General features: G+C 40.0%; 2 protein-coding genes across 2 annotated transcripts in view; one reads left to right on the top strand and one right to left on the bottom strand.

Annotated features, from left to right (window-relative positions):
• Positions 1 to 206: 206 nt before the first annotated feature.
• The window catches only part of LOC125935209 (protocadherin-7-like), a 69959-nt gene continuing 57909 nt past the window's right edge, over positions 207 to 12256 (bottom strand). Inside the window, 7 exon segments of the mRNA XM_049648875.1 lie at positions 207 to 379; positions 382 to 601; positions 838 to 1362; positions 5167 to 5252; positions 8028 to 8113; positions 9070 to 9252; positions 9413 to 9587. Of these exon segments, the coding sequence (XP_049504832.1) occupies positions 207 to 379; positions 382 to 601; positions 838 to 1362; positions 5167 to 5252; positions 8028 to 8113; positions 9070 to 9252; positions 9413 to 9587 (1448 nt within the window).
• TAF7 (TATA-box binding protein associated factor 7) lies at positions 9087 to 11391 on the top strand. Its single transcript, XM_049648510.1, has one exon. It carries the CDS (start codon positions 9808 to 9810, stop codon positions 10855 to 10857), a length of 1050 nt encoding a protein of 349 aa, XP_049504467.1. The 5' UTR covers positions 9087 to 9807; the 3' UTR covers positions 10858 to 11391.

Below are 12256 nucleotides of genomic sequence, written 5' to 3'. Positions count from 1 at the left end.
TACACACAGAAACTAGAAAGTGAACTTGCAGAGCTTCTCCTTATTTAACAACAACAAAAAAACCAATCAGGGTTGATTTATAACAGGATATTACAAAATAAAAGTGTTAAAACTCACAGGTAAACATTTGAATCCAATGTATATTTAAGGTTGCACTGCAGGCACCACAGAGACTATGCAGTTAAAAGATGTATCTTGGGTTTACTTCAAGAAATTAAGACTTTCCAATATCTGAAGCCACACAAAGATTGTAGAATTAGGGCAAATCTCACTTGAAGTAGAAGCATCTCCAAATCTAGGCTTGGACCAGAGACCAGACTGAAAGTAGGGCTGGAGGAGCCCCACAGAAACAGGGTGAAGGCCAGAGTCACTGTGAGGAGAAGAACACAGATATCAAGGACAAGGCCACAGGCAGGTAAAATTGTAGCTCTGCCTGCCTGGCACCTGGTGCCAGGCCATTGCTGAGTTCTGGCAGCAACTTCTGCAAAGACCAGGTGCAGCATGATGACTGTTGGTATTGTATGCAGTGACCAGCAACCCCTGTAGAGCAACATCTCTGTTGCTCACAGTGCCATGGTGCTAATCTCACTCTTGTGCCTCCCTAGGTTGAAGAGTCATATTAGCTGGTCTGAAGCATATGATAGACAGTCAGGCAAAGCTCTCCAGCTGGTCACTTTCGTGACCAGGTAGCCAGCTGCACTGAGCATGGTGCCACATCAAAGAGGGCATGACTTCTGGCTGCAGCTCCTGCCACAGCACTGCCTGTGTATTTTTGCCATCACAAGGAGCCTGCAGTGAACATCATCATGCTCTGCACCTACTGATACATTGGATTACAGTGCACACAGTGCCAGGTTGCTGGCCAGGAAGAAATAGGTGCACAGGGCCCCACATCTGGGTAAGAAGCATTAAAGTGTGAGATGGAGACTTATAGCAGGTGTTCCCATTCTCCTGGACTGCAGAAAGAGGTCTGCTGGAAAACAAGCATTTTTTGTTGACGGTGGTGATATGCAGGGTGATGCTTATGCTGGAGGAGAGGGACAGCTTGTCCTTGGTGGCTCCGGTGGTGACAGTGTATTTCATGGTCTGCTTCCAGTTTAGAATTCCATCTGTCTGTAGCTTACAAAGAATTGCATAGTAATTCTTAGAAGTAAATTGTTTGACTGTGTGTTTACTACTTTCTGTATCTTTCATCTCTCCATTGTTTTGGCTTGGGCAACCACAGTTCTTGCCTTTAATAGGACTAGACACCCAGCTGAAAGTCACCTGCACAGCACTGTAGTTCTCAACCTCCATTTCAATCAGGATCTTGAAAGGGGCCCTTAAACTGCCTCCAATCTTCTCTTCTACTCCATGATGCATCTGTTGCACTCCAAAAATCAAAGATGGTACTGTCACTTTTAGATGGTAGATATGCTATATGAGACTGTAGTAAGTGTAGGGGATCTCGACCTTACAGTGTCATCCAGGTCAGTAGAGTCCCCCTGAAGAATGCAGAGCATGTGGTGGAGGGCAGGTTCTCCTGTAGGCAGATTCTGCTGTACTTCTTGTGGCTCAGTATGGCAGCACTGGCATTAGCATCCAACTCCCTCATCTTGCCACGAGCTGTTCCTACCCCTCCCTACCACTAACTGGTGGCAGTTCTGCTCCTCTGGTCCATTCCTGCCCTAGTCATCTCTTTTACTTGTGGGGACTGGGGAAATGGCTACTGAAACTAATGTGATAAATCCATAGAGAATTACTTGTAGCATCCAAACATATTGGGGTTTAAGAATGAACTATGCTCATTTTAAGATGTTTTCCACAATTTCCAAAACAAAATGTATTAAAAACCATAAATTATTTATATCCAGGATGAATAAATTTATATGAAAAGCATTCATGGGGTTTCCAGTGAGGGTTTCAGATTCAAGGGCCTAAAGACTTCCTTTAACATTATCTGATAGATCTAGTCTGTCATTCTCCAGTTCTTCCCTGCTCCTTTCTCTGGCAGGAAAGAGGCTTCCCGGCACTCACCCATAGTTCTGGTCACATCTTTGCCCAGATTCCCCACTTTTAAACCACCGGCCTTTTCTTCTAGAATCTCGCAGCACATCTGATGCATACTTCAATAGGCTGAACAAAGACAACAGTAAGGGAAACTGCTTACTGCGCACGGTGTGCCTTTCCTGTGGGGGACTTCTTTCTTATCTCTTCTCGATGCTGCTTCTCAGATCCTAATACATCTTGCCATGGTTGCTCCCGGATTACAAAGGTACAATGGAGAGAAAAGGCAGCGCCTCATTCCGGGTCATTAAACATCCTGATGTTCCTGACGCAGAAATTTAGAAAAGATGGTGGAAGAGAAGGCGTAAGAAGTCCACTCCAGATATATTCCACAAATGTCGGCGGGGATCGCTGGGTCAGAATGCCAATGGATTGCTTTGTTTCACTCTAGCTACGGACTGGCAGACAGCGGCACCCAGAGGCCTGGTACGATATCTACCTCGTGTTATTTCTCAAAGTCAGGAGACTGTATTTGCTTTATTTCCAGGACTTATTTTAGGCAGAGGCTGCGAGTCATTATTTCTTTTTGACAAAGTATAAGAAATTAGCCTTTCTGAAAAATTTAAACCAAATGCTTTAATTTATTAAAATTCAAATCGACTTAAAAGAATTCCTACACAATTTTCCCTCTTGACATTTCCTTTTGAAGATGATACACCACTGAAGCTTCTTTTCCTTAAAAAATTTTTGCTCAAGAAATTAGCCATTATAAAAATAATTTTTCATCACAAAAGTCATTCTCACTGTAAATTCTACAATATAACAAGTTTTTTTATTATACAAAAGTAGAAAATACTGATAAAAATTTTAAATCACCAGTAATTATGTGATTATTATATTTGATGACTGTCCACACTTTGTAAATACATATATACTTTTTTCTTTTTTATTGTGGTAATATACACATAAAATTTAACATCTTAACCATTTTTAAGTACACAGTTCAGTGGTATTAAATACATTCATAATCTTATACAACCATTACTACCATCTATCTCCAGAACACTTTTCAACTTTTAAAACTGAAACCCATACCCATTACCTATTAACTCTTCATTCTCCCCTCTCTCCAGCCCCTGGAAAACATCATCTATTTTCTATGATTTTGGCTACTCTAAATAACTCATATAAGTGGAATCAACTAGTATTTATCTATTTATGACTGGCTTATTTTACACCGAATAATATCCTCAAAGTTAATCTGTGTTGTAGCATATGTAAAAATTTCCTTCCTCTTTTTTTAAAGTTTATTTATTTATTTTGAGAGAGAGAGAAAGAGGGAGGAAGAGAAGGAAGGGTTGAGAGAGAGACAGAAGGATAATCACAAGTGGGCTCTCTGCTGTAAGCAATCTCACGAACCACGAGATCATGACCTGAGCTAAAATCAAGAGTCAGACCCTTAATTGACTGAGCCACCCAAGCACCCCCAAATTTGCTTCCTTTTTAAGGCTGAATAACATTACATTGTATGTACAGACCACATTTTACTTATTCATTCATCTGTTGATGGCAACTTGGGTTGCTTCTAAGTTTTAGCTACTATTAATTATGTTGCTATAAACATGGGTGTACAAATGTCCCTTTTTAAATGTTGTATTTATTTTTGAGAGAGAGAACATGAACAGAGGAGGGGCGGGGGGAGGGGGACAGAGGATCCAAAGCAGGCTCTTGGCTGACAGCAGCAAGCCTGATGTGGGGCTCGAACTCATGAACCATGAGATCATGACCTGAGCCGAGGTCAGATGCTCAACCAACTGAGCCATGCAGGCACCCCTACAAATGTCTCTTTGAGACCCTGCTCTCAATTCTTTTGGGTACATGCCCAGAAGTGGAAGTGCTGGATCATAAGGTAATTCTACTTTTAATTTTTTTAAATGTTTATTTATTTTGAGAGAGAGAGAGTGAATGTATGAGGAGAGGAGGAGCAGAGACAGACAGAGACAGAGAATCTCAAGCAGGCTCCACATTGCTAGTACAGAGCCCAATGAGGGGCTTGAACTCACAAACCGTGAGATCGTGACCTGAGCCAAAATCAAGAGTCAGATGCTTAACTGACTGAGCCATGCAGGTGCCCCTATTTTTAATTTTTTGAGGAAATGCCACACTGTTTTCCACAGTGGCTATACCATTTTAGATTCCTACCAGCAATGCACAAAGGTTTCAAATATTTCACATCCCTACTAACATTTGTTATTTTGTTTTTCTGATAGTAGCCATCCTAATGAGTGTAAGGTGGTATCTCATTGTCTTGATTTGCATTCCCCTAACAATCAGTGATGTTGAGCATCTTTTCATGTGCTTATTGTCCACTTGAATCTTTGTTGGAATTAAATATATATTATTATAACCCCTCAAATAATCAGCTCTTTCATGGATATTACTGGTGGCCTCTATAAACCGGTATTTGTGTTCCCTCAAAATTCATATGTTGAAACCTAATCCCAAGTATAATGGTATTTGGAGGTAGGGCTTTGGAGAGGTGATTAGGTCATGAGGGTGAAGTCCTCACCAGACATCAATCAAATCTGCTGGCACTTTTATCTCAGATTTCTCAGCCCCCAGAACTTATAAATAAATTTCTGTTGTTTACAAGCCACTCAGTTTATGGTATTTTGTTAAAGTAGTACATATGGACTAAGTTGTCTATGCCCTTTGCTCTCTTCTAACATTTCCTTTTTTAGTTTAGAGGCCCACCCTCTGAAACAGGAAGCTAAACCTATTCATAGATACTGATAGATCTAAACCAATAATGGTAAACCTCATTCCCCTTGTCAGTGTTAGTTAGGAATACAGACTTAATAAGCTTACTCAACCATGGTACTATTTTGAGCCATGGAACTATTGTGGGGAAGAGGGCTGGTCTGCATATGGTAGGATATTTAGCAGCATCCCTGGCTTCTACACAATAGATGCCAGTAGACCCCACCCCCACAGTTATGACAATCAAAAATGTTTCCAGACATTACCAAATGTCACCTCCTCCCCATCATACTGAAAATCACAGGCTCAGGGTATTCCCCAGGTGACTATTATTGAGCCAGGGATAGGTAAATGGTCTAAACTGGTCCAATCACATTGAAAGACAAACTTTGGTTGGAGGAAGCCACTCTCTGAACTTACCGTGGACAAGGAAGGAAGCTCCCTGGTTACTGCTGGCAGAATTCTTATGAGCAGAGACTTAAGAAGTTTACAAGATAAGGACAAAGCTGAAAGAATAACAGAAAAAATATAAATAATCATTCTCCAAAATTAGGAAGAGAAAAACAATTTGTGCCAGGTCATGATTCTATCATGCCTAGAGGGAGCCATACTTTCAAGAATGGCACTGGCACTGTCCAAAACAGTAACCATCAGCTACATGTGGCCATTGAGCATCTGAAATATGGCCAGTCCAAATTGAGATGTGCTGTCAGTGTAAAATACGTACCAGGTTTTGAAGATTTAGTACAAAGTAAGAATGTAAAATATATCATTAATAACTATTACATTGATTATGATCATTTGAATTAAGTTAAATCAAATTATTGAAATTAATTTCACATATTTCTTTTTGCCACTTTACTCTGGTCACTAGATAATTTAATATCACATAAGTGGCTTTCATCTGTGGCTCACATTATATTTCTATTGGACAGAGCTGCTCTAGAACACCTGGTTTTTAAGATAACAGATTTTCTAATTATTTAAGGGGAAAAAAGTTAGAGAGGAAGGGAGCCAAACCATAAGAGACTCTTAAAAACTGAGAATAAACTGAGGGTTGATGGGGTGTGAGAGGGAGGAGAAAGTGGGTGATGGGTATTGAGGAGGGCACCTGTTGGGATGAGCACTGGGTGTTGTATGGAAACCAATCTGACAATAAATTTCATATTAAAAAAATAATAAATCAGTGTAAATTAGGTTGGCCTTTTTTTTCTATAGAAAACGTCCTACTTGATACAGGAGACTGCTACATTTTAGTTAAACTTTTTTTTTAAGATTTCATTTTTTTAAGTTTTATTTAAGTAATCTCTACATCCAATGTGGTGCTCAAACTCACAACCCTGAGATCAAGAGTTGGATGCTCCTCTGAATGAACCAGCCAGGAGTCCCTTTAGGATTTTATTTTTATTTATTTTAATTTTTTATTTTTTAAAAAATGTTTTATTTATTTTTGAGACAGAGAGACACAGAGAATGAGCAGGGGAGGGGCAGAGAGAGAGTGAGACACAGAATCTGAAGCAGGCTCCAGGCTCCAAGCTGTCAGCACAGAGCCCAACGCGGGGCTTGAACTCACAAACCGCGAGATCTTGACCTGAGCCGAAGTCGGACGCTTAACCGACTGAGCCGCCCAGACGCCCCTAGGATTTTATTTTTAAGTAATTTTCCCACTCAAAGTGGGGCTCAAACTCACAACCCCAAGATCAAGGGTCGCATGCTCTACCGACTTAACCAGCCAGGCATCCCTATAAACTTGTTTTTTACTGTTTATAAAATGATACACCAGTATAGAAGTATACTTTCCTGAGGTGTCTGAAATTTCCTTACCCTGTAATTTGTGATCTCCAAAATATAAGCAGGGCTTATTTTATCACTCATAATTTTTTAACCTCCACAGTATAAGCAACTTAAAAGTTTATTAAAAGTTTACTAAAGGGAATTTTCAGGGGTGCCTGGGTAGCTTAGTCAGTTAAGTGTCTGACTTCAGCTCAGGTCATGATCTAATGGTTCATGAGTTGGAGCCCTGTGTCAGGCTCTGTGCTGAAAGCTCAGAGCCTGGAGCTTGCTTGGGATTCTGTGTCTCCCTCTCTCTCTGACCTCCCCCACTCGTGCTTTGTCTCTCTCTGTCTCTCAAAAATAAATAAAAAACATTTAGAAATTTTTAAAGGGAATTTTCAAGCATACAGCATTAGCCTGATTGTGATACTACTTTTATTAAAGGAAGGAGGCATTTAACTGGGGAATTTATTGCTCTTCCCAAATCTTTGGTTTCCTAGTATCACAGATATTCCATGGAACAACCACAGAAGTATAATTCGTTCATCAATTTAGAGTGTTCCTGTATGTCTAATGGACTTGATTTTTTTTTTAACCTATATTTATCAATAGACATTAGGGTAATGTGTGATGAGGTAGAGCCCTTGGTTTTAGGATCAATGTAATTTTCCCCCCAAAAAACAGCATTTATAAAATGTGTTAAACTCAAAAGCAGAAAATATGTTCCAGGACTGAAGGAGGTAGATACCTGAGGGGAAACTTCAGTTAATCCTTTTAATTTTCTTCAACAACATTCCATATAAAGATTTACTAACTAAAATAGATAATAATTTTGGAAAATCAGAATTACATAGAATTTATCTTAAGTTACTTTCTGTGACAAAGGTATTTGAGCATCATAAAACTCAGGCAATTAAAATGCAAAGTAATATTTGGATTATTTACATGTATAGACATGTCCTTACATATTATATGGTTAAATAAAGTACCATGCAGAGGCTAGCAAAATAAACTCATAGCTACAAATGAAGTAAAACCAAGTATAATTAAGGGATAATCACACTGAAAAAAAGTTCACCATCGAAAAAAGGAAACAGATGACCCTGAAATTATAGTTATATCAGTGAACATTCTTCAACACATCATAGAACCAACAGAACTAATGTAGTTATCTGAAAGAACCTAATTTCTACTTCAAATTTAACAAAAAGTCCAAATTGGTGCCAGGCCGTTTTAATTTCCTCTCATGATTAGGTATCAGAGTCTACCTAAACCAAAGAAGACACATTCACACACACTTTTAGCAAAACTCTCCACTCATAATTGGCACTGTCCTTGACTAGAGAGAAATGTATGTAACATGGCTCTATCTCATTTTAAGGTGACATAGAATATATTTTCCCTCACAAATTATTATGGGAATTAGACTATATTTATGCTATTTCTAGATGGGTCAGTTGTTTCATTCAATTAGCAAATTTTTTGGGGTGTCACCCATGTTTTCGTACTAGGCACTGGGACACGATGACTATGGGAGACTGAAAACTGGATTATCACAGAGCTTCCAATCTGGGGTGAAAGAGACAATAAGTGCCTAAACAAATAAAGCGAATTTTGAGAGTGTTAATCACATTTTAAGTGAGTTTTTAAATTTAGATATAGCTGTTCATATTTTAGAGGACAGATTAAATTTAATGACCTTGATACTTTACCTGATCCTATTAAAAAATAAATGGAAATGAATAGGAGCAAGTGGAAACTCTTAGATATTTAGGCCTAAATATTACAAAAAAAGCAAATGAATACCTCACTACGCAAAGAAGAGACTAGTAGAAAAGCTTCAAAATAGTGGACGTGGAATGAAAAAAATCCTAATTAAATTTCAATTTTATTCTTCTATAGTTAGACCACTTGTCAGACAACTGTGTCCTAAACGATTATGTGCCCCCATACACTTATTTCTGTTTACGTTTATATCTACATCAAACATATTAGAAAGAGTAATCACCCATGTTCCCTTGGGGTCCTTCAAAACACAGTCCCTAAATCGTGAGTCCCCTTCGGGCATTTTCATAATCAACAAAATATATACTTAGAATTATATAGTGGTCAGCTTCTCCTTCTCACTCCACTGATTTGGGTACTTTACAATCCTCTGTATGGTTAATTATAATTTCTTGTATCTGCTTCAGATTGGTATACCGTGTGGAAGCATCCGAAAGGTTCCAGACAGATGCAAAGACGCTTTCCGCACGGACGCCCTATCTCCGGTAATCACTCAGCAGTCTAGGAGCTATCCGGCCCCACGGCGACCGGTAAAAGTTCTGGCTTAGCGGAGCGGGAAAGGGGGACATAAGGGTCTAACGTCTTTCTAGCAAGCTTTGCCTCTAAATATTTTCAAAGCAATAGCTCTCTATGAAATATTATCGCGTTCATCGCGTTAAGTCAAATTCTCACGAGAGGACAAGTCGCCGGATGGCGTAATTGCACTACTACGCCTGCGCAAGCTAGGGCAGCCCGCACTTCCGCTTGAGTCGTGCTGTCACTCACAGCCGCTTCTCCCGCCCGGCGGGATGACGTAGTGCTTTCTTTTTCGCTCGGTCTGCCGCCCCGGACCGAGACCTGCTGAGCTGCGCAGCTATCGCTTCAGGCTCTGCGAGTTGCGGCTCTCGGCGAGATTTCGCCCTGCCTGCCCTCCGCCATTCCGTTGCTAATCGGTAGCGGATCACTTTCCTAAGAGCCGGAAAAAACAGAGGATTAAAGAGACTGAATAAGACTCTCGGCGCCCGGCCGTCTTGCTCTGAGTGGCTTCCTCTTCCGTTAGCTCCTGTCCGGAGAAGCTAGGTTTATAATCGTCACTGGATTGTAAGTACCCAAGGCGAAGAGAGCTCACCGCGCCCCGGTTTTTGAATATCTTTGTTCCGTGAGAGTGTGGATTGGGAGTGTCTGCTGGGCCTTACTTACTGTGTCGAAAATCATTCCGCAGAAGCCGCCATTTGCTTTCCTGCTAGCTAGCTCCCTCTGCATTGTCCGGCAGCGGCATCTGGAGGCTGAAACTTGCATTGCAGCTAATAGATTAAAACGCACCTAACTGGTTTTTAGTCACGACAAATTCATATAGACTTGGGCCTTGATTCAACATTAAGACAAAATAGACGCTTAGCTCCTGTTCTGCTTAAAATTCTTTGTACTTAAGATTTCAGCTCATAACAAACTGGTCGTTCTAACTGTTGGAACTTTTTAGTGCAACAAGTGATTGTCAGAAAAGTGAATCTCAAAGAAGTAAAGATGAGTAAGAGCAAAGATGATGCTCCTCACGAACTAGAGAGCCAGTTTATATTACGGCTACCTCCAGAATATGCCTCTACTGTGAGGCGGGCAGTACAGTCTGGTCATGTCAACCTGAAAGACAGACTGACAATTGAGTTACACCCTGATGGACGTCATGGAATCGTCAGAGTGGACCGGGTCCCATTGGCCTCAAAATTGGTAGATCTTCCGTGTGTTATGGAAAGTCTGAAAACCATTGATAAGAAAACTTTTTACAAGACAGCTGATATATGTCAGATGCTTGTCTCCACAGTCGATGGTGATCTCTATCCTCCTGTGGAAGAGCCAGTTGCTACTACTGATCCCAAAGCAAGCAAGAAAAAGGATAAGGACAAAGAGAAAAAGTTTATATGGAACCATGGAATTACTCTGCCTCTTAAAAATGTCAGAAAGAGAAGGTTCCGGAAGACAGCAAAGAAGAAGTATATTGAATCTCCAGATGTGGAGAAAGAAGTGAAGCGGTTGCTGAGTACAGATGCTGAAGCTGTGAGTACTCGTTGGGAAATAATTGCTGAAGATGAAACAAAAGAAACAGAAAATCAGGGCCTTGATATTTCTTCTCCAGGAATGTCTGGTCACAGGCAGGGCCATGACTCATTAGAACACGATGAGCTTCGGGAGATATTCAATGACCTCAGCAGCAGCAGTGAAGATGAAGATGAGACCCAGCATCAAGATGAAGAAGATATAAACATCATTGACACTGAGGAAGATTTGGAAAGACAGCTACAGGACAAGTTGAATGAATCAGATGAACAGCACCAAGAAAATGAGGGAACCAATCAGCTGGTCATGGGAATTCAGAAACAGATTGATAATATGAAAGGCAAACTCCAAGAGACCCAGGATAGGGCAAAACGACAGGAGGATCTCATTATGAAAGTCGAAAACCTGGCTCTCAAGAACAGATTTCAGGCTGTGCTGGATGAACTCAAACAAAAGGAAGACCGAGAAAAGGAGCAGCTCAGCTCTTTGCAAGAAGAGCTAGAATCACTCCTAGAGAAGTGAGAAGAGTTCTAATACTTAATTTCATTCCTTAGATGGCTCACCATTGAAAGAATAATCTTGGCTTCATCACCTGGACTAGATGTAACTTTATAGTAGTTCCCATTTCCCCCACTGTCTGTTGCTGAATTTGTCTTACAGACAAATATAAATGTGAATTGCTATCTTGTTTGTCATAACCACTTTGTTAGGTGTTTATTCTTTAGGAAGTAGGAATGTGTACACAGATAAATGATTGTAGGAAAATTGTAGGATTAGTGGAATGAACAGTTCAACCTTAGTAATCACACCTTGACTGCAGGACTTTGCTGCTGTTTCTCATTTGCCAGAAGTGGCTGTTGCTTCTCTCTGATGCCATCTGAGAGCAGTAAGATCTAGAGTTAGTCTGCAGGCAGTGAAACTAGTTTGCATATATTTTCCCATGCAGTGGTAGCTATTTTCCCAGCTGCTGAAAGCATTTGTCCCCATGTAGAGTTGCAAATCATTTCATAAAGTTGTTTTAACAGTAAATAAAAGTAACTGATTTTCACCTCATAATGTGTCTTGCTCTTTTAGGGGTAGTGGAAATCAAATCCTCTTTTGAGGTGGTTTCTTGGTGGGGTTTAATGACTGATTTGATTCTGGTTTGTAGGGAAAAGAAACAGTTATGTGTTGGGTTTTAAGAAATCACAGCAGGGTCTGGGGCGCCTGGGTGGCTCAGTCGGTTAAGCGTCCAACTTCGGCTCAGGTCACGATCTCGTGGTCCATGAGTTCCAGCCCCGCGTCGGGCTCTGGGCTGACCGCTCAGAGCCTGGAGCCTGTTTCGGATTCTGTGTCTCCCTCTCTCTCTGACCCTCCCCCGTTCATGATCTGGCTCTCTCTGTCTCAAAAATAAATGTTAAAAAAAAAAAAGAAAAGAAATCACAGCAGGGTCAAAGAAATTGGGAAATGCCATCTTTGCCTTATGTTAAGTTTCCAACCCACCTGTTTCATTTGGAGGTTACAAAACACAAGGTATAGAACCTTTCCTAAACTAGCCTAACTTTTGTTAGCATACAACTTACTATTTTTATCTTTAACAGTTACTATAGTTTTATTTATAAAACTTAGTATTTTTATCTTTTTTTTTTTTAAGCACTACACTCGGTTAAAATAGTAGAAACAAAGCAAAGGCTATCATATCGAGTACTTTTCACTGAATCAACATTGGTTTGAATTGATTGCATTTGTAAATATTTTCAACTTTAATCCTGCAGTCATTTAATAGTATTCTCAGAACAGAGGTGATGTGTCCATGTTAGTTAATCAAAATTGTTCATAAAGGAAGTCATCACTATAGTATTTCCAAAATTTCTTAAACATAATTTTCATATTCTTAAATTTTACATGTTCTTAAGATTCTAATCTAATGCCTTACATTTAA

The sequence above is a fragment of the Panthera uncia genome (assembly GCF_023721935.1).
Source record: "Panthera uncia isolate 11264 chromosome A1 unlocalized genomic scaffold, Puncia_PCG_1.0 HiC_scaffold_17, whole genome shotgun sequence".
Lineage (NCBI taxonomy): Eukaryota > Metazoa > Chordata > Mammalia > Carnivora > Felidae > Panthera > Panthera uncia.
Note: the sequence above shows the minus strand (reverse complement) of the source record. Positions and strands in the feature narration are given on the sequence as shown.

Excerpts from the sequence above, each read along its gene's own strand:
- TAF7 (XM_049648510.1), top strand. The coding sequence starts at position 9,808 with ATGAGTAAGAGCAAAGATGATGCTCCTCACGAACTAGAGAGCCAGTTT.